The 22,490-nt window shown below is 41.6% G+C and overlaps 1 protein-coding gene across 1 annotated transcript in view; it reads right to left on the minus strand.

The window, feature by feature from the left end:
- The window catches only part of ctnnal1 (catenin (cadherin-associated protein), alpha-like 1), a 55,701-nt gene that overhangs the window by 10,485 nt on the left and 22,726 nt on the right, over positions 1 to 22,490 (minus strand). The window contains exons 2-10 of the mRNA XM_075449468.1: positions 14,741 to 14,930; positions 7,300 to 7,487; positions 6,372 to 6,491; positions 5,189 to 5,278; positions 4,796 to 4,966; positions 3,778 to 3,978; positions 1,749 to 1,835; positions 1,292 to 1,450; positions 945 to 1,037 (exon numbers count right to left, since the gene is read on the minus strand). Of these exons, the coding sequence (XP_075305583.1) occupies positions 945 to 1,037; positions 1,292 to 1,450; positions 1,749 to 1,835; positions 3,778 to 3,978; positions 4,796 to 4,966; positions 5,189 to 5,278; positions 6,372 to 6,491; positions 7,300 to 7,487; positions 14,741 to 14,930 (1,299 nt within the window). The remainder of the gene's footprint in view (positions 1 to 944; positions 1,038 to 1,291; positions 1,451 to 1,748; positions 1,836 to 3,777; positions 3,979 to 4,795; positions 4,967 to 5,188; positions 5,279 to 6,371; positions 6,492 to 7,299; positions 7,488 to 14,740; positions 14,931 to 22,490) is intronic.

Raw genomic sequence — 22,490 nt, forward strand, 5'->3', positions numbered from 1 at the left:
TAACACGCCAAGCGTTCACATTGCTCGACGCGGGTCGAAGTGGCAATTTGGACCCGCTAAGGTAGCGGGTCTCAGTGTGAAAGGGGCTACAGAGACATCCTTTTCCCCATTCTTTAATTGGATCAATGAAAAGTACCAAAGCTCACACAGTCTGACACAGACAATAGTATTTTTGGAACCAACAAGGTAATTCCCAAAGAGTTATTCGGCAAAAAACATGGAGGTGGTGTCCTTAAAAAATGGAGGAAACACAGGACCTGAGAAATGCATCATTTCACTGAAGCCTCATCAGAAATGATGGCAAAGGAAGAATGGCTGCAACAAAGTCATTCTTAAGGAAGAGAAACAGGTAGAAAAGGCTGCTGAGGTATGCCAAATGACACAAGAAATGGACTGAAAATTAGTGACAACAGGTCTTATAGATAGAGGGATGAATCCTCCTCGGAGCCCGGACCTCAACATTACTGCAAGCAGTTTGAGATCACCTTGATAGAAAATGGAACAAAAGGCAGCCAACATCCAAAGAAGAGCTTTGGAATGTCCTTCAAGTAGCCTGGAGAACTACTTCTTAAAGACTACTTAAAGAAATGACAGAAAGCTCGTCTTCGAGGGTTCGGCTTGTGCTGAAGAATACATGTGGTCATACCAAATACTGACTTTCAATCTCATTAGAACTGTACAAACTATTTCTTTTGCTTTACAGACAGTATTCCCATTTATGTTTGCACATGGTTCAGTAAATTGCTGCACCTATTTCCTGGTTTCCCAGCAATGTATAAGAGATGATGGGTGGCTCAAGACTTTTGCACAGAACTTTAAAAAGTAAATCCCTGTCTCCGGTCTCCTGTTTGCTGCAACTCAGCCATCGAGTAAATGGGGCATAATGATATTCCTAACCTAAAAGCAACACTCTACACATATGATATTTTGTCAATTTATGTTACCTGTGGACCAATAACATGGAAGGTCTCCTCAGCGTGTATACAGGTGATCTCCAGTGGCTCTGTTCCAGACACATGGCACAACAGCCGGCACGTCTGAGAACACAGGTGAAAAACCCTTTACACTCTTCTTCATTCTCCTTTTTGTTTATCAGCATCAAGTGTTATGTGCTCATGTTAAAAAACCTCTTGACCGAAGGCCAATTTGCTCACCTATTCTGATATTAATGAATGAATGAGACAGATAAATATAAAATTCAACCACGGTTTTCTATCCAAGTGAGAAAAGTTCATCTGAGCTATGGGTAAAATTTTCTGCAAGTGCTACCCATGCTCCTGACCCAGCCCACCTCCACCAGCTGCTCCTTCTGCTCTGTGAGCGTGCGCGAATACTCCGCCACTGCCTCCAGGTTTCCCTCGGCACCTGCAGCTTTGAGGGCCCTCAGAGGCAGCTGCTCCCCGTGAACTTTCAGCAAGTCCGAGGCACGGCCCACTGCCACCTTATGGAGCTGACGTAATAATCAAGTATTAATCAGCAAAAGGAAGGGTGGAGAGGTCACAGGGGAAAGAGAGATGGTTGAGAGACACGAGTTAGGGTGGCATTTGAGGAGGCGGAGAAAACATAGAAGAGCAGAGGTGAGACAGTGAGGTGACAGAGAGTCCGCAGCTAAGCTGAAGTGATATAAATAATAAAAGTGAGAAGCCAACCACAGAAGCTGAACAGCTCACGAGGGACGTTCCAGACGTGTCTGTGTGTTTCTGTATCTGAGTACATCTAGTCAGACTCAGAGGCCGGCTGCTGCTCACCTCACGTCTCAGGTCGTTGATGCTCTGGCATGTTTTCAGAATGACCACCTCCATGTCTTCTGTGGCCTCTTTGGCGTGGACGGACTGCTGCTCCAAACACAGACGAAGGGGAGAAAAAAACACGTGACACAAAAATAGCTTTAAATCCAAACACACAAACCCAGATGTCTGGGTAGAGGAGTGTGACAACGCAGTGGAGAAGACGAGAAAAAAAATGTTAGCTCAGTGCCGTTATAGCATGCTCTTTGACATTTGTGAACTATTATGGTCAGATGATGCAAACAGACTAAACTAAATGAGTATGTAATTTTGTACAATCAAAGTAAAATGATTCGATCCAATTATATCATTCAAAAATTGCACTGCAATTTTCCAGATTTCGTCTAGTTGGAGTCAAATTAGAGCTAAAATAAACATGTCTTCTGATAAACTTGTCTGGATAAAAGCACCGACTGTCCTGGTCAGAGAGAATATTTGGAAATTCTTTCTCTCCAGTTTCTAAACACTTGCAGGACTCTGGTCTTTTCAAGTTTCCACAAGATCTTCAATTAAAAGGACCAGATGAGGCACCATTGTGCAATTATGCAACTGCAGCCTCCCTTTGCACTCGGAGCACATTGGTAAAAGTTTACAATGAGCAGCAGAAAGGCTTGTGTTTCATAAGTCTGTCTGTTTTAAGGCCAAGGAGACTCTGCTGAATGGGAGAGAACTACGTGCTGCTTCCATGTCAGCTGAGTGAGCCTCGATAGAAGCAGTTATTCAAGTGGGTCTCCATTATTATGCTGTGTCGTTCCTGCAGAGGTGTGAGAAAAGAAAAGGACGAGGCTGATGAAGAGTAAACTTAAGTCTGTAGGCCAACACACACACACACACACACACACATACATATACGCAGAACAAAAGTGCTCCCACCTGAAAAATATATTGAAGGGTCACAGCTGTCTTAATCCATCAAGTGGCAGACTGCGTCTTGATCAACCAATTAAAAGTCTATTATCTTATAAAGAGTGAAAAAAATCCCTATTACAGTTTACCAGGAGGCTGAGTTATATTTGCAGGTAGGACTCACACAGTTAGTGTAAGGACTCACAGCCTTGGAATGACTTTTACACTAGATGTAGAAAAAAAAGCGTGTGCAAACTGTGAGCATACAAGCACATCTACACCAATTCAATATGAGCGGAAACAATTTGACCACCGAGGTGCTCATTTATTCTCACAAATATGTGATGTTCAAAGCACGGCTAAGAATGTGACATAATTGTTGCAGAGTACAGCTTAAATGTTCCATTTCTGGTGAAATAAATAAAGGTTAAAAGGAGCCAAGCAGAGTGCAAGCTGTTTGTCTCTTTTCACATTGTTTACGAGACACGCTCTGCATTTGCCTTTTCAGAACTGATGGAAAACTCATTAATGGTGAAACACTAACGCATGCACTCGGCAGCAACGACACACAAAACTATACTGTAGTTATCGTCACCATGCAATGATGTCACCAATGGGAAATAAACACACATGTTCAGCTCAAGACAGGAGTTCATTGAGTAATTTCCAGCAACTATTTTGTTGGCAGCCGCGGTATTCAACATTGCTATCAGTCTATCCATCAATCTATTCATTCCAACGTATGACAAAGGAAAAGAGGAAAATGTGACATTTAGAGCCCCTGAATTTGGACAATGTGGCATTTTTTCTATAAAAGACAGAAAAATGTATCATTTGTCAAAATAGCTGCAGGTGAATTGTGTTGAATGAATAAAGGAAGATTTTGTGTTTGTGGCGGTGGAAAATTTCCATTTATTCTTCCTACAAACCAAATCCCCTCTGCTTTGCTCAAATGCATTTGTTTTGCGTCTTTTTATATATATATATATATATATATATATATATATATATATATATATATATATATAGAAATATTCATACAAGCGTGTTACATGTGAAAAACGTATAAGGTTTTATTCATTTTATGAATATTCCTGTGGGTATACGTGTGTGCAGGCCCGCCCGCCTGTTTGCGCTGACATACCGCCTCAACCCAGACGTGCACCAGCTGCTGGGTGTCCTGGCGAGCAAGCTGGCACAGGCCTAGGATGGCCTGACGCTGCTCGTGACTGGTGTAGGCCGAATCAGTGAAGTCCTCGGTCCGCTCAACCAGGGCCTCCAGTTTGCTGGTCATGCTCTGCGGTGTGAAGGAGTACAGGTTCTCCCGCAGGCACTCCACACTAGACTGCAGGAGGAGATGGAGTGTGAAAAACATCTGAGGCGGCAACGCGCAGACAAATAAGAAAGAAATTAATTTAGTGTAACAGGTTTGCAAACCAATGTCTTGAGGGGGAAAAAAAAAAATCAATCATTACACTCTTGTCATTTTTAAATAGCATTTCGTGTTAGATTCCTTTGTGCCATCAAAGGTGCAAAATAAATTCACCAAGCAGCATCTCCAGTACACCGTCGTAAAAGCTAATGCATTTTCCTTGTTTTGCCCTCCTCTTGTCTTTTACGAACAGAGCTGTTTTAAAAGAAGTGCCGGTCTCTCCTTATGCAATGACCAGTTTACATAAGCTTTTAGTAAAGTCTGCCATTAAACTCTGGTGAGCTATTTATCAAAAGCAACAACCATCTGCAGGCCTTTCATTAGCATACATTTTTTCTTCTTTTCTCTCAGTGGAGGAGATGCCCTGAAAGTGTTTTCACAAGGTTTCAATTCTGTCATCAGCCAGCATGCAAGGCGGTAAGGGTAGGTCCGTAAGAGTGATGTAAGTTTAATGGTGATTCACCCAAACTTTGTTAACAGCATGGCGAAATGAGTAGCTTCTCCATGCTGATTGTCTGAGTCACATCTGGAGCTGGAAAAATCACGGAGGATGCAAAACTGTTCAAAACATTCTGCAACTACACCAGAGAAAAACATAAGCTGATGATTTCTGCCTAAAACAAAGTCGGACTTTTTCAAGTGTCACGCAAAATAGGATCAGGATTTTTTTGGGGGGGGCCCAACACATCAGACAAGCGTCATTAGTCTAAAGTTTTGCTTCCGAACCTACTTTGAGGTCTTTGATGCCATTGTAAATGCTGGCGGGGAGGATCTTGTTTTCTCCACAGCTCCGTGCCTCAGTGACTATCTCAATGACCTGCTCCAGGGCACAGCGCATTCGGTGGAACACGGCGTCTTTGTTGATCCTTGCTGACTCGCAATCAGGATGCCTCAGGCAAGTCTGTGGAAGGAATTCAATGTGAAGTGTCAAACCTCGTAACCTCTTCTAGTCGTTTCATTTTTTTTTTAAGGATCCTGTGCTTTCAACTCAAGTATTAACATTGATCCAAGCATTTTTGAAGCCTTGAAATTTAAGAAACCTGAGAGGGCCTTAAATATTTCAGCTAGGCAGTATCCATAACCCCTTGCCCAAAGCTCCAGCATGACTCGGCCAGCAGTTTACCTTGGAGGCTGTGAGGAGCATCATGGTGCATTTCTCCAACACTGCTCTGGCTGCTGCCATTCTCGCTTTCTTCTTCTCATCCTTCAAATCCTACAGCAGAAACATGCACACACATACCAAATTAGTAGTTACAAATTCTAACAGTTTTCGGGGTGTCTGAGGGACACGTAAAACTTTAAATGTCATTTAAGAAAAAAAAACGAAAATAAAAAGACACTCTAACAGAATATAAACGAAGATACCTTGTTTATGTCACCCTGCAAGTATTGCCCACAGAAATATATGGCTTGCATTATGTAAATACAGGATTTGCAAAAGAAAAAGGCAGCTGAATCAACTCCTCTCCAGGCACTTTGCCATAGATTACAAAGACGATGTGATTATCCGTCATTATTTTTGCCTCTGCGCTCGCCTGGCTTCAATAGATGGAGAGGGTAGCTTTTCTAAAAAAGATGTGTGCCTATGCGTGTGCGTGCATGGGAGAGTAAATGTGGCAAAAAAATAAAAAAGATAAAGAAAGCTGGGTGGCAAATGAGGAGAGGGAGCATTAGCAGCAGAGAGAAGCATCAGAGAAAGACGTGATGTGTGTGTCAAAAACGCAAGCCCCGATGAAATTCACACAGTCTAGATATCGCAGCTTCTGTACGTTACACCAACTTCTGCAGGCAAAGCGCTTTAGCTACAGAGGCTGAATGTATACATAAAAGTAGGGTTAGCAGTCTTGGATAGTACAAAGTTAGAGCTCCTAAAGCTGGAGTGTTTTTCCTGAGCTACAAGTGCGAGTTTTGTTTAGCTAATTTAGCTGATATATTGCAGAGAAAATGGAGTGCTGAGAGCACAGTCAGTTGTAAACCGTCTTTGAGGAGTATGAGTCACAACTGGCCTGTCCATTACTTCCATGGGTTGGTGAAGCAAAAATAGATAAGTGGCAGTGTAGCGACGTAAGAAAATGTTGCAGAAAATAAAAGAAGCCTAAAAAAGCCTTGTGACCTAATTGTTGAAATTCCTGGGATGTGTGAATAACAAAATCCATGAACCGACTGCAGGTTTTTCAGTGCTGCTCAAATGAGGAGGCAAAGTAGGGCTAGCATTTGCGGGTTTTTCATTTAATGAGAGATTTTCAAAGTGATCTGGCCATTTTCGAGGCAGGTAATGGGAGAGTGTTTCTTCAAATGCTACTCACGTTCTGTCTGTCTCCTGTGAGGTGAGCAAACTCCACCATCTCGTTGCCAAACTGGCTGAAAATCTGAACAAATTCCTGGAAGGTGCTGACTCTTTCCAGATGGTCGAGTGTCACCAGAACCTGACATGCATGAGGAGATCAAAGCAGTATGGTGAATTAGTTTGGTAACAGTGTATTTCTGATTACCAGCGAAGGGCCTAAAACAGCAGGGGACATCATTTAGAATGCTTACATTCAAAGAGTGAATATTTACCTTGCAACAGAACTGATAATAAAAGTTACTGGATCAATCATGTGCAACATGTTTCATTTGGATTGTTTCTTTCCATTTCTTTAGTTATTCCAGTTCCTTCCTCTTGCAATATTGATGCTTTAAAGTGACATAATTACATCAATGAAATCCTAAATAAAGCCCTTAGATTAAGCATCTCTTAAACTGCTTTCCAGTTAATAATAGTCTATGAAGCTACTAATTTAAGAAGGATAAGCTAACTGGCAGCACAAACGCGGGAGCTTTTATCCATGCTGTAGAGAAAAGAGGAAGGGATCTAATTGTGTTTGCCAGTAATGGAGAACAGGGGGCTGTCGACTGTCTATCCAAACAAGGCTAACCAGTCATGATTAGGCCCCCTGTTTCCATTCTTGGCTCAGTCTAATGGTTCATCCATATCACACCGTCTGGCTAAGAGCATAGACAGGTACGAACAAGAGAGACAGCTTCTGGCTGTGTGTCTTTATGTGGTCGCCGAAAGTGCTGCTTCCCCTCAATTACAACCAAAGGATGTTGTCAGATGGCCAGTGCTTATCTATTAGGAAATAAAGGAGTCAGGATGGAGTTTGCCAATGTGTGTGAGAGCAAGTATGTGTGGAACAGAGCTTATTATGAGCATGGCTCAAGATAGTGCATTCTCATTTCAGTGTGTCTCACCTTGTTGCGTGAAGTGATAATCTGTTTGATGACGATGCGGTCGGCAAGGACCAGTACTTTAGTGACAGAGGAGAGAAGCAAGCGAGCAGCCTTTACCATCCCTGTTCTATCACTGAACACTGTGACACGTCCGTCGGACTGGGGCGGTGTGGCCGATCCCACGTCTGTCAGCTGGGCAATGGCATCACCTGAAAGAGATGAGAGAAGGGTACAGTTTAGGTTCAGGAACGGAGCTGTATTGATTATGGGTTGGCTGGGTTGATTTGCTGTCTCATAAACAGCTAACTCCTTGTATAAATTATACAGTTAAGGGGGTGCATGGGTTTTTATCTCTTCCAAAAACTCATTCTGAATCTTAAATTAAGTGATAGTAATCCCATCTCTCCTCTCAAAATTATAATGTCTGTTTTTTAATTGCATGGTACACAAGTGTAATGGGAAAGCAGAAATATATAGAGTGGGGAGGGTTGTAATAGGAAAAGAATTTCTGTGATTAAAGTTCTAATTTACAAGAAGAAAATTATCTTAAAAAACAGTATTGTTTTCTCTTCATCAGCCTGATTACATCATACATACATGCAACTGGATGAAGCAGGGTTATCTGAACTCTGAAGAAACCTTCCTGTGAACTGGATGAGGTAATAGCTTTTTGTACGTGCATCCCAAACTGGGCACACAACGCAGCGGAGTGCAAATGAGATTTGAGGTAAAGAAGGTAGTGATAGTTCTTACTGTGGCTCAATTGGGCTCATTGGGAGCAAAGAAAACATTGAACATGAAATCCAAAATAAAACCTTTTTTAACTGTAGGATGAAACATTCACACCACGATCTGTTCTGGGACAATTTATTGGTCATTATACAGTGTACCATAAACATTAGTTTTGTAAATTGTGTTAAATTCAAGTTGTAAAGTATAAACATCTGTGGCCAGAACTGTGAGCTGTACACAAAGAGTTGGATAGGTTAACTTTGAAAATATGTCTGACCTGATACGTGACTGAAACTCCAAAATATCCTGCCAGTACAATACTTGTGCATAGCTTTTTTTTTTATATAGTTAATTCAAGAAATTCAGTTCCACTATATATCCAGTAGTGACATTTTTTGACTGCTACGTCCATGATAAAAACTGAGAATCAGATTAGGAGGGTACAATCAGTCAGCATAAGTCACTTCAGGAGATTGGAGCCCTGCAGTTTCCTTGGAGGGAAAAAATTAATTTGAAGAAGCTATCAAAAGATTTCTTTCCTAACTGTGGAAGCAGAAACAAGATTATCCTGGAAGGTTCACAGATCCCATCTGGGAGCGCCTTTGGATCCCCACAGAAAGATCTGCAGGATGTGGACGGGCAAAAAAGCTTCGAGTGCAAACTGGCAGGATATGGATGGATGGATGCGACGGATACTCCATTCAACATCTGATAAACGCTTTCTTAGTTAGTTCAAACTACAGTGTGGCATGCTCTTTAATTCCCCACTCTTCATTTCAGGGAGAACATATAGCCCTGGATAAGCTGAAATCCAACAGAGCTTCATTCAGCACAGTGGTATGACAGCTACACCAACAGGATTCAAACTCAACTGGTGCAGTGTGGTGAGATTTATTTTCGGTAGAAACCTTGAGCACAGCTGGCAAAACCAGTTTAGTTAGGTCAGACGACACTTCTGCCAATTTACCACTCCTAACCTCTGGACGGACCGTTCATCATGGACAGGATGAAATACAACATTACTATATTTAGCATATTGGTACGACAGCTATGCCAACCTGACCCAAACAGAGCTGGTGTGCTTTCCAGAAGCCATTTTTAGGGGAGAAAACTTAAGACACACATACAGGCGGCCAATATTCCCAAGCTAATTCATAGAAATACCTCTCCCAGAAATGTAATTTAAAAAACCATCAACATTCAGATATCAAGCAGGTGTAATCACCCTCTTTCACAAGGGATCTTCCAAACATATTTCTTTTACTCGCAAAAGTAAAAGAAAATACAGTGAAAAACAAAACATCTCAGAAAAGGAAAGAGCTCGGGGAGGGGAGGGGGAGGCAGGTCGATATCAGGTCATGCAGCTCGACTGTGTATTTGGTTTGGCTGGTCTTTTAAAGGAAGCAGCGCTGACGAACTGATTACATCCGACAGGCTGTGTTTCAGTGGCAGCTCCACTAACTGGTCAAACTTCGAATCCTGGCTCATGGAGAATGCTTTACAAGCCTGTGATTTCTATCTTCAGAATAGTGTTTCTTTATGTTCACACTGTTGGATCAGCCTCTTAAAACACATCTATGTCCGTTTCCACTGTCATAAGAAAATGCTAAACAAATCCATCCACTGCAAGTAAAAAAATAACAACATAGATGAGTGTATTTTTTTTTCTCTTAATTGATAAAAAAAAAATCAACGTCCAGCAGATAAGATTCAGGTGGTATGGCATTCCATTCATGACCAGATTCTGCATTCAGCGGTGTGTTACTCCCAGTAGAAGTCCATCTTCTCTCACCTTTTCCTTTATCCATTTCTGCCCCTCTTGACTAGATTTGGCCATTTTTAGCCAAACAAAACAAAAACTAACCAGGCAACAATGGTGGGAGTCAGAGGTAATGAGAGAGCCATCCCTACAAGATGCAACAACACAGCTTGGTGTACCTTCACACAGAAATAATAAAAAAAATAAGAGAAATTCATATCGAAATTCTACTGATCATTTAAGTTGTTACATCACTTTCCAAAAGATATTTATGATCATCATGACAGCATGATGTTTGTTTTGTGAATTATGGTCCCGTTGAGGGAAAGTAGATGTTAAAAATCGGGTAATCGGGTAATTCTTTTACATCTCTGAGGCCAAAAGAGCGAGTAAGACGGAAAGCATGTGAATGTAAGAACGTGTTTAACAGATACAGGCGGAGATCCAGCACAGACTGACTCACTGACCTGCCTCATTGGAACTCTCTAGAACTCAGATGATCTGCACATCTAATTAAACTTGTGCTTTCTAACTGCTTTTATTTCATTCATTTTGGCACAGAAAGCTGAAGACTGGTCTAATTATGGACCTCCTAGTAACTAGGTGTCAGAAAATGTCTATTCTTTGCCAACTAGCCATTATCTGTCCCAGGAACTCTCTCCCAGGAAGTTTAAAGTTAATAGTTAAGGGTTTAAATGGTTTTTTGAAAACAAGTCTGAAACCAGAAAAAAGGGACAAAAAAAGGAGATGAGAGAATTAATCATTGAACAACTGCTCAAAGTCTGTCAGGAAAAAATACAAAAGAAAACTGTGAGAACACCTCCCAGAGAGTAGAGTGAGAACTGGAATAAATTAGTCACAGTAGGCAACACACATCTATTTACACATGCATGCACACACACACCCTTTACTGGGCCTCACCTATGGGCACACAGATTTGCGCACACATTTTCTCACCAGTCTATTCTCCGGCCCCACCAGCACCCTTTTTGTCTGAGTTTTAGCCATCTTTATAAATCCGCACTGTGCGAGGATTAAATGCTTTGCAACACAAGCCGGCTCCCCAACCATAAACCTATTATCACGGTGTTGTGTCTAAATTCTTATCCAGTGGGATATTGTTTCCAGTTTTTACTTTCTTGAGGGTTAATTGAGGTCCCCTTTGATATGAAGAAAAGTTACACCTAAAGTATGCAATAAAAGTTTGTGGAAATGTTTAGAATCACCGATATTTCTGCACTTATTACTTATAAAAATGTGGTCTAATCTGCATGTAAGTGACAATGACAGTACTATGAATAGCCAGTAGATTTATTTCGTGAAGATTCACACAGAAGGAGAGCAGAATATCAACAACAACACCTGCCACTGCAGTGACAAGTTTAGTTGTAGCAGTTTATCTGGAGAGCAGTGGGCATACCAATGACTAGAAGCTGCCCTATTGTTTCTTATCATAACTAAAGCCCTTTTCACTCATGAAATAAATAACATTCATGGTGTAAATAATGTTTTAAATAATGGCAAAAGGACTTTTCCGCTAACACTGCTCACTCTTCATGAAGACATGCCTGTGAATGTGACGGAAAGATCCACAGATATCTGCGAGTTGTGTGAGAATGGACAGAGCGTTAAGTGCTGTATAACATTACAGTCCTTAAAGAGTCACAGCCTTCTGACAACATGTCATGTTGACAATAATGCACATGCAGTGGCTGCATGAAACGTGGCACAGTGTACGGAAGCAGCTGTAAATAATACTTTTCTACATTGTAAGCTTCTTGAATAGTAAGTGTGATATTCATGAGGGTTTAATTGCACTACAGTAACAGCATGGCTGTTATCGCCTCGAGAAACGTGTGATGTTTATTTCACCCGAGGACACCATTTTCACATGCCTCTGCTGTTTGTCAGTCGAGAAGCTGCGCCACAGCAAAACTGAGTCTTACTCCTTTAATAGTCACGTTTTTCATGAAAGTATGCCACATTGCCATACGAATTTGTGTAAAGCTAACGACACAGAGCGCAGTAAATAACAAAACAGCAATGGATGGGAGCAGTTGAAATATTGATGTCAATGGTGGAGCTGGAGCTTAAGCGACAGTTCCACCTTTCTCTCTGGTTCATTTGTCTTAGACACTCAGTGAAAAACAACTCTGTGCTGCGGCTAATTATTGGAGATAAAAATGTAGGAGAGTTTGAAGAGTTATTTATTTAATATCACCGCCTGTAAGATTCCTCTGAACAAGTCCTTTCATGTGACTTTGGGAGTTCACACTTGTGTCGTGTTGAAAGTGATATGTTTACGTTGCTCGGATTGACCTACTGTAGATGGATTTTCTTTGGAAAATGTAATGGAAAAACCCCAGTGGGGTAATGCACACACGACACCGACATGTTCACCGGATTAATGAAAAGCAGTGCATGTGTGAGAGGGACTTAATTTAGTCCACAGCTGCAAAGTACCAAAAATATTTCCTATCTTAAGAAAATTTCAGAATATAACAGTTTTGTTTCAGTTAGGGCAAACTCTCACAGCTCGTTTCGTGAAATCAATTTGGGATGGCGTGAGAGCTGTCATTTCCAAGCAGTAAATGCAGCTCACTGTCCTAGGATTTGATAACTACATTTTTGGCTACTTGCCCATTTTTTTTTGTATTCTTTTTTTTTGCCAATATTTTTTTATTAAGGCAAGTAAATGTATACATTACTGCAATCAATCCTCAGCTTATGGCCTATGGATATATACATTTTTATATAACGAAAAAAAAGGAAAAGAAAAAAAAAAGAAAAGAAAAGAAGAAAAAATATAAAGATAAAAAACATGAGCATGGGGAGCTTACACTTTACATTCTATTTCAATAAGTATATGTAGAAAAAGTTATTATAATGAGAAAGAGAAATAGAAAAAAAAGACAGAGGATAAAACAAAATAGCGCCTTCAGCTAACAAAAGTCATCTCTTATACATGCAATATACTCAGTCCACTTGGTCCAAGTTCTAGAGAATTTTTCAATCTGGATTCTTAGTGAGTATGTCATTTTTTCCATCACGTATATATCATGAATGACATCTAACCAGTCAGTTAGTTTAGGAGGATCTGGTTTTAACCATCTTCTGGTAATAGCCTTTTTCCTTGCAACTAAAAGCATCAATAGTAGTCTTTTATCATTGTGGTCCCAGTCATCAAATTCAATGTTTCCTAGAAACATTGTGTCAAACCTATATGGGATATTGAACTGAAAAACAGCTTCCATATGTCTTGCCAATATGCTGCTAGGGCAGGGCATTCCCAGAAAACATGAAAATGGTTTACCTTAATGAGTCCACAAGCTCTCCAGCATCTTACATTGGGTATTTGTTTACGCTGTTGTAAGGGGGTGATAAAGAATCTGGACAGATTTTTCCAACTAAATTCTCGCCAAGAATTAGAACATGTGGTCTCCCACTGCAGAATACAAAGACTTTTTTTTCTTTTTTTTTTTGTATTCCGATTGGCCCGGGTGGTTCATAATGCATTTTTCTGTGGTGAGAGACACTCTGAATGCATGTCCATGGCTTCTTGATATGAACTCCACAGAAAAGAAAAAGCCCGACCAATTCAAAGCCTACACAAAACGACCGGTCCGGACATGAGTTTGATAAACATTTCTCTACCTAACAAAGAAGCGTCCGTGAGATACTGTAAATCATAAAGAGTGCAGCTTCTTCTATATCACCAACAGCCAGGTGTAAAAAAGGTCCAATAACCTTCCATCAAATGTCCATTATTATGTGCTTCCAATGTCTGTAAAGATTCCCTCCTCTATACAGCGCCCCTAAATTTTTTTCAGCCTTTATTCCCAGCCTAATAACAACAATGTTTTTAGAGCAGTCTGAAGGTCCTCTGGGGTAATATTCTTCGACAGCCAGGCTGTCCAGACGAATCAAAATTTGCTCAAATTTGATAACACTATGAAGCCCGAAGGTGATGCCTGATGCGTTACACTGATAGAGCCCCAGCTTACTGGCCGATCGGCTCAACACACAGTCTGTGGACAATTCATAAAATCATAAAGCCAAGTCTGTGCCTACAAAAGGAAGTTACAGCATCTACTTAGAAGAAGGACTCACCCATGGACCCACTCCAGGGCCGCTGACAGGTTTGGCTGGGCCCGGGACAAAATTCTCTGAATGGGCCCCCCCCCCCCCCCCGTAGCAACCCACCCACACCCACCTCTACTTTCCCAGTCTCTCATTAATTGCGGATAAACCAAAAGGATTATTTACCACTTTGCCTGGATATGGATATGGACTGAGTGGAGTTATGGCTTTCAAAATCCTACCACAATAAAACTCACGCTAATATTATTCATTTAGAGCTCATAAACTGCACATTTCATCAACCATTTTTCACTTGACCAAGGGAATCATGTTAAGGGTACTTTTATTTATCGCCAGACCCGCCTGTATGTCCGCTGAACTTTCTGAGAATGTTCGGGGAACAAGGCGGAGCCCATTCATCTGGCGAGTGTCAAGTTAAATCAGTCTAAACGAAAGTTACTGGCTACGCCAAAACGTCACGTTTATAACCCATTCGTTACATTCAACTCTATCTAAATGGCAATTTCACACGTTGCCATGTCTATACTGGCTTATTTTAAACAAAATAAGGTTAAACCAGAGCCGCATTACACTGGCTGTCATTCAGCTGACCGGGGATGATTCTCAAATCAATTCAGTCTGATTGGCGTGCGTGCCTGAAACATTTGGACATATTTGCGGACTAATGCGCATATTCCTTTTTTTTTTTTTTTCTTTGGGCCTCCCCCCATTCCTGGGCCCGGGACAAAATACCCGTTTGTCCCCCCCTATCGGCGGGCCTGACCCACTCTAACACCTCCATAAGAGAAACACACAACATTGTTTTAAGTTTAAATGCAGCTATATTGACAAAATGTGAGGCTTTAATAAGGTCCAGCTAAAGATGCCTACCTGCTCGGCGTGCCTCGAAGCAGGCTTGACCCATCTCATCCTTCAGCTCTTGGTTCTCTGAGGCAATGGCCTCCCCGACGGCAACAAAACGCCCCACCGCCAGGCTCACTGCTTGACCCACCCTGTGTATGGCTGCCAAGGTGCGCTCAGACTTCTTTGGCTTGTCTTTATGGTTGATCAGAGTGGTGATCTGCAGGGAAGCACGGAGACAAACAAAAGGAAAGCAAGAAATCTGCATCAGACAACAAATTTAGATGCAACTCAGAGGCCCGCTACTTGTAAAAAAACATTTTTCCATTCGATAATCTCTGTTATCTGCATATATCTGCACTGTTGCCAAGCCAAAATCATAAAATTATGCTCTACAACAACATTGTGCTGTGAATACATCTATGAGGTTTAACCGCTATGGGTATCAGAGGGGCTTACTTGGAACCTACACACACAACGTTTCATAAAGTGTGAGAGAGGAACAGCTAGGAGCACAGCAGCTGGGATATGCACACACGTCTTCTGTGACATATACAGTGCACTGCTGGGCACAGAGAAAAGCCCACACAAAACTCAGGTGTGTCCTTTTAGTGGTAATTGAGGGTATTAATTATGAATAGCCAGAGACAATTATCATCAATTATGTATTGATCGCTTCCACTCTCCCCAGCTGTTATCATCGTAGGCTAGAGTGAGGGTATGGGTGCATTTGTTAAACCATTTAGATCTCGGAGTGGTGGGTGGTGATTTTAATTGGTCCGCAGCTGTAGGTGGTCGCAAAGGGAAACATGTAACAGTAAAGCCTCAGACGGATGTGAGGCTAACCCTAACCCACATACAGGGCTTTGTCATTATGCACACAAAACAATCTGAACAACATTTTTTTCCCTCCAAATACAGATATTTGAAAGATTGTAGCCTAGATTGTTTTAAATCCCGAATGTCAGTGAAAATTGACAGCCTTCTTGAAGACGATCAAGTCGCCCTAAAGAAACTTCCTGGAATGATCTGAAAAACATTTGGCTTTCTATCTACCAATCAAAGACGAGCAAAAAAGGAGTGGTCTTTTTTTTTTTTTTTTCAAAGCCGGACCGTAAATCCAGTGCTTTCTTACTCTGTGGCACACCAAAGTCTTAATCACACTGACTCCGCAAACTTTCTAAGCTGCCATCCTGTGACCCACATTTAAACTGTCCATCAAACATCATCCTCACGAACAGTTTCCCCAAGTATCACTGAGAGACCAGAGCTGATTCTCGGCAGAGGAATAGATGAACACTTTTAATAAGTCATAAAGCTCAATAAAGAGGGATTCCTTCTGTATGAGTCTAAAAGTATATCTTCTCTTCTGTCAAATCACATCGGAATGGTAATGTCTGAACCAGGTAGAGCTGTGAGGACCATTAAAATGGAGCCTATGTCTGAATGACTAAATAAAATTGCTTTCACAGACGGATGAAGCTTTTAATGTTACATATGTTATGTCTGACAGGGACTCAAAATCAATCTTCAATAAAAGGCCTTTCTTTTCCATCCTATAAATCTATCATCCATGCATCCATTAGCAGTACCTGATTTATCCAGATTACTGACAGAAGCCAGGACAGAGACCTGCAGGCTCCCCTGTGCAAATGTGCATGACTGAGAATAGGAGAGAGTGACAGAGAGAAGGGAACCTTGCTGTACCCGGCGACTCTCAGATTCTCTTTCTCTACAAAACCCAGTCCACATCCATCTGATGGCTGCACGTCTCTAAAACCCAGGTGTTACTTGTCAAACAGTTTTTTTTACTCTCAGTTCTTAGACTATCGTTCTGTACCAAGATCAGGAAACAGCCTGAAATGCTCATTAAGCACTTCTTTTAGTCTGTCGCTTGTAATTTTATGCATCACTCTGCTTTTGGACCTTCCTGCTTCTGAAGAGTGCAGACGTGTCTCTGCTTCCTCCTGCTGCTTATTGCTTTATTTGCTTTTAAATCATTTTACTTATTTCCACAAGTCTTGGATATGATTTTATTCTTTTTCTTTTAAGTGAACCAAGACTTTTTTTTTTATCATTTTTATCAGAAAGTCATCTGGAAACTGTCGTGTGGAAATTCCGTTGCAGCTTCCTGCTTTTGGAGGAGCTCAGCTAACTGAAGCTAATTAGCAGCAAGATGCCTCCCTTTTCCACTGACGATTACCACAAGCTACTCCAGAAGATAGCAATACTGGAAACAAAAATTAATCGGCTTGAAGTGAACGTGGAGATAAATGGACAATATGGGAATGAAACTACTCTGCCAGTATCCCAAAACACTGAAAGGGAGCAGGCTAACAGGAAGCTAACTGGCACCACCAAGACACGGCAGGAGCCTGGCGTAAATGGAAAATATTTAACCAGTCTTCCCTGGAACTCCCTTGGTGCTAAGCCAAAACACTATAAATCGCCTCCCTCAGATGTGGGAAGACGGTTTTCAGGCAGAACCCAACACCTGGAGACCCACAATGACTCCGAGTGGCCTGCACTATCACACAGGAATGTCTCTACCCCGATACCAAAGAAAAAGCAACGATGGACCGAGACCACCACCAAAACCAGGAGCAAATTGCCACAAGACACAGGAATTCTGCTAGAGAACAGATTTGCTCCACTTTCTCAAAATCCTGACTCTCCAAAAGAACGCTCATCTCCCAAGACCGGAGAAAGGTATGAGGCTAAAGACAGGACAAAACAATCCAAAATGACAGATAGGACAATGCTCTGGTGAGGGCGCTGAGACAAGGACTGACCATGAAGGACAGCGGATCCAGAAAGAACCTGCAACGTCATCATCCTCACCCCAAGATAAGGAGTCTTCACCAGCCCCAACAGCCCAACAAGTGGAGTCTTCACCAGCCCCGGCAGTCCAACAGGCGGAGTCTCCCCCAGCCCCAGTGGGAAACCCCCAGCCTTCGCCCCCCCAGACCCCACCCAGCCCCCAGCACTCTCCACTCAGTCTGGACTCCTCACTTCTGGATTTCCCGGACAGGATGAAGAGCTTTCTCAATATTGGAATACAATTGACACCACGCCAAAATCCCATATTCTTCCCCCCTAACATCCCACCTCATCCAGCCCCTCCCATTCCACCACGTCCATCACGTTGGAAACAACCATCAAACCAAAGTCACCAACCCCCCCCACCTCCTCTGAATCATAATATCTGTGAGTCTGACTGATATGTGCCGGGTCCAGGCTGTAATACTGATATCAAGAATGCTCTTCCCCAGATAAAGTCAGGGCCCTATGGAGTTCAGACAGCCTTTTCAATCCCTGTGATGACAGGTAACAGAAAAGTGGTCAAACTGGTGAGAAATAAAAAAGGTTCAGTTAAATCTACCAATCTATTGAATATAGTGTGTCAACCCCGAAACGCACCAGTATCACCTGTTGTCTCCACGAGATTAGCCCTACTCAATATCAGATCACTAGCCAACAAATCCCTCTTAGTAAATGACATGATCATGACCTATAATCTAGACTTTTTATTTCTTAGTGAAACATGGCTGACTGAATGTAGCTGTGATACCATTCTCAATGAGGCAGCACCAACAAATTTCAGTTTTTATCAATAAGTGTCGAAGTGGTAAGAAGGGCGGGGGAGTTGCCGCCATTTTTAAATTAGTCTTTCAGTGCAAAGAAATTTTACTTGGTGATTTTAGCTCTTTTGAATATCTCTGTTTTTTAGTAAAGGGGGATCCAAAAGTTATCTTCCTAATCATTTATAGACCACCAAGATACCCAGGAACTTTCTTTGATGAGTTTGCTGAACTGCTGTCAGTTATCTGCACTGACTATAACTTTTTTATCATAACAGGGGATTTTAACGTTCACATGGACAATAACATGGACACTAATGCCAAAGAACTCTGCTCTCTACTTGACACTTTTGGCCTCCTTCAACATGTGAATGGACCCACACATACTCGAGGCCACACACTGGATCTGGTTATCTCTAAAGGTGTTGACATTTCTTCTGTTGATATCAAGGACTTGGCGCTCTCTGATCATTTCTGTGTGTTCTCTGACTTACAGTTAACTCCAAACATTCAGTTAACCTGTGTGTCTGTTAGAAAAAGGTACATAAATGAGAATACCAGTGCTAAGTTTATGGAAGTTATAGCTATGTCATCAACTGCGAGTGCAGAGACAGTTGATGAACTCTTAGATAACTTTAACTTGAAACTCTCAAATGTCATGGATACTGTTGCACCTGTTAAAAATAAGATGATCTTGAGCAGAAAGCGAACACCATGGAGGAACACTATTATGGTAAAGGCCTTGAAAACAGAATGCAGGAAAGCAGAGCGTAAATGGCGAAAAACTAAACTTCAAATTCACCATGACCTCTACAAACAAAGTCTTTGTAATTTTAACCACGGGTTACTCCGGGCTAGACAGCAACACTTATCTGAAATGATTAATAAGAACATCAACAACACTCGTGCTCTGTTTGCTATGGTTAATAAGCTGACAACCCCCCCAAAACAGATAGTTTCAGAACTCTGTTCCACAGAAAAATGCAATGAATTTGCTTGTTTTTTCAATGAAAAAATCAAATCTATAAGGCTAAATATCAACATAAATCAGCAAAATAATAAAATGACGCAAACCTTAAAACCACCTAGGAATCAATCAACTATGATGTCAGAATTCAATACAGTTGACCAAAAAACCATAGAAGAAACAGTCCAGCATCTTGAACCATCAACATCCTGTCTTGACACAATGCCATCTGACTTCTTTAAAACTATTGTAAGCTCTGTCCAAACAGATTTGCAGCAAATAATAAACTGCTCACTTCAATCAGGCACGTTTCCTAAACCCTTAAAAGTAGCTGCCATCAAGCCACTCCTAAAAAAGACAACATTGGATGCTTCCATTTTAACCAACTACAGACCCATCTCAAATCTTCCTTTTATAGCCAAGATTGTTGAGAAAGTGGTTTTTAATCAACTCAGTAACTTCTTGAACTCCAGTGGACTCCTTGACAAATTTCAGTCAGGCTTCCGACCTCACCACAGTACAGAAACGGCTCTTATTAAAGTGTTAAATGACATAAGGTTGAACACTGACTCAGGCAAGGTGTCAGTTCTGGTATTGTTGGATCTCAGTGCTGCATTTGACACTGTGGATCACAGTATACTGCTGAACAGGTTGGAAACCTGGGCAGGACTCAGCGGGACAGTCCTAGAATGGTTCAGGTCCTGCTTGGAGGAGCGGAGTTATTTTGTGACTATTGGAAGTAATCAATCTGATCGAGTGGCTATGACATGTGGAGTTCCTCAGGGGTCAGTTCTTGGACCCCTTCTGTTCACTCTATACATGCTGCCTCTGGGTCAAATTCTGAAGAACTCTAAAGTCAACTACCACAGCTATGCAGATGACACACATATATATCTGGCACTGTCTCCAGATGACTGCAGTCCTATAGAGTCATTGTGTGACTGCTTAGAGCAAGTCAAAAAGTGGATGAACCTAAATATCCTTCAGTTAAATCAAGAAAAAAACTGAGGTCATTGTGTTTGGCAACAAAGAGAAGAGGTTTGCTGTCAGTAAACATCTTGAGTCACTGTCTCTAGAAACTAAACACCAAGTCCGGAACCTCGGCGTGCTGATAGACTCAGACCTGACCTTCAACAATCATATAAAATCAGTCATCCAAATCAGCCTTTTATCAACATAAGAACATATCCAGAATTAAGGGTTTCATGTCCCAAACAGATCAGGAGAAGCTGATTCATGCTTTCATCTCCAGCAGACTTGACTACTGTAACGGTCTTCTGACTGGACTCCCCCAAAAGAGTCTCAAACAGCTGCAGCTCATTCAGAACGCTGCAGCCCGAGTTTTAACCAGAACAAAGAGATCACATCACATCACCCCAGTTCTCAAGTCTTTACATTGGCTCCCGGTCAGATACAGAATAGATTTTAAAGTTCTGCTACTCGTCTACAAATCACAGAATGGTTTAGGTCCAGAATACATGAATGACATGCTAGCTGAGTATAAACCCAGTAGAGCTCTGAGATCTGCTGACTCAGGTCAGATAGTGGAGCCCAGAGTTCAAACTAGACACGGTGAAGCAGCTTTTAGCGTTTATGCTGCACACAACTGGAACAAACTACCAGCAGAACTGAAACCAGCCCCAACTGTAAGCACTTTTAAATCCAGGTTAAAAACATTTCTCTTTCGGTGTGCTTATGGTTGAGTTTATATTTTTCTTTTTCCCCTCTTCTTTGATTGCTTTAATTTTTATTCTATTTTTAATTTTTTTTTCTCTTTAAATTGCTTGTTTTTATGCTGCTTTATGCTGTTCTTTTAAATGCCTTGTCTTTATGTAAAGCACATTGAGTTGCCTGTGGTATGAAATGCGCTATATAAATAAAGATGCCTTGCCTTGCCTTGCCTTTTATTGTCTCAGTTCAATGTTATTCACTGACACATCCACACAGGGTGGGATACTCCTGGCTGGAGATTATACAGCCTAGCACTTGAATCCAACCTGTGTCATACATAGACTGCATATTACGAAACAGGTCTAATTATTCCGACGTAAAGGATTTGCTCCTGATTCTTGTGATTCTGCAGGATGCAGGCATGGATAACTGAATGCAAACATCCATGCAAGTTTTCCCAGAGGAAAAATGGTGACAATGATGAACATGGAGGAAGCGACTAACTCTAAAAACAAGCATCTAAGGGAGGCGAGGGCACAAGAGAGGAAGCTAACCTGTGAGTGTGAGGACAGATTACAGAGTACGGGGGGGGGGGGGGGGGGGGGGGGGGGGGGGTGAGACAGACAGAAATACAGAGCGAGAGAAAAAAAGGGCAAAAAAGAGACACCTGACTACAGATCTTCCTGTGTGAAAGAGCTTCTCGTACACTGCGGCAGCTGACGACGGCAAAGTTAGTTTAACAAGTTTAGCATGGTGGGTATGTGAAAAGCAAATAGAGAAGAAAAAAGTCCCTTAGAATTACAAAGAGGGAGCAGAGAACAACCCCAGGCTGGGATTTCCTCTGTTTGGGATTACTAGGTGGGTACATTTACTGGGCTGTGCAAACAGGAACAGAGCAGGGTGGTGAAAACATAATATTGATACAGTGCCATCACATAGGAGGGGCCTCTGTGTTTATGCATGAATCAATGGAACTTTGGGCAGAGAAAGAGAAAAGGGCGCATACACTTCATACAAGTTCAGAAAAAGTTTGATCTAAGGAAGTTACAGTGTTTTGTTTAAAAAAAACAGAGCTGAGCAACAATGTTTTTACTAGTCAGATGTCTTTGCAATAGTACACAAATAATGACAAAATAAGAAGACTGCAGGCTAGACAAGAACAATGCATGATTTATGTTTTAAAGAATCGGATTTGTAAGTTTAATGATGTAACAAATCGCTCCGACACAATTTGTTAGACTTGTGGCACACACACACAATGCAAGGTAAACACACTCTTATCACCAGCAAGAATCTATCAGCATATGTGACTTGCTTAATCTGCACAAAAAATGTCATATTTCATGACTGAACCATAAGTCTCGGCTCTTCCACCCACAGACTGTAAATCCCCTTCTTCGTTCTTGCTTCTTTGGTATGCAACCAGCCGATTTCCAACAGTTCACCTCCCCTCTCTTTGTGGTGCATAATTAGGATGACAATTACAAGGTCACAAGTGAAAACCGACATGAATACCTAAATGTCAGTAACACAATACGCTAACTAATGCCAACCAGCGGTT

The sequence above is a fragment of the Odontesthes bonariensis genome, chromosome 18 (genome assembly GCF_027942865.1).
Source record: "Odontesthes bonariensis isolate fOdoBon6 chromosome 18, fOdoBon6.hap1, whole genome shotgun sequence".
Taxonomy (NCBI): Eukaryota; Metazoa; Chordata; class Actinopteri; order Atheriniformes; family Atherinopsidae; genus Odontesthes; species Odontesthes bonariensis.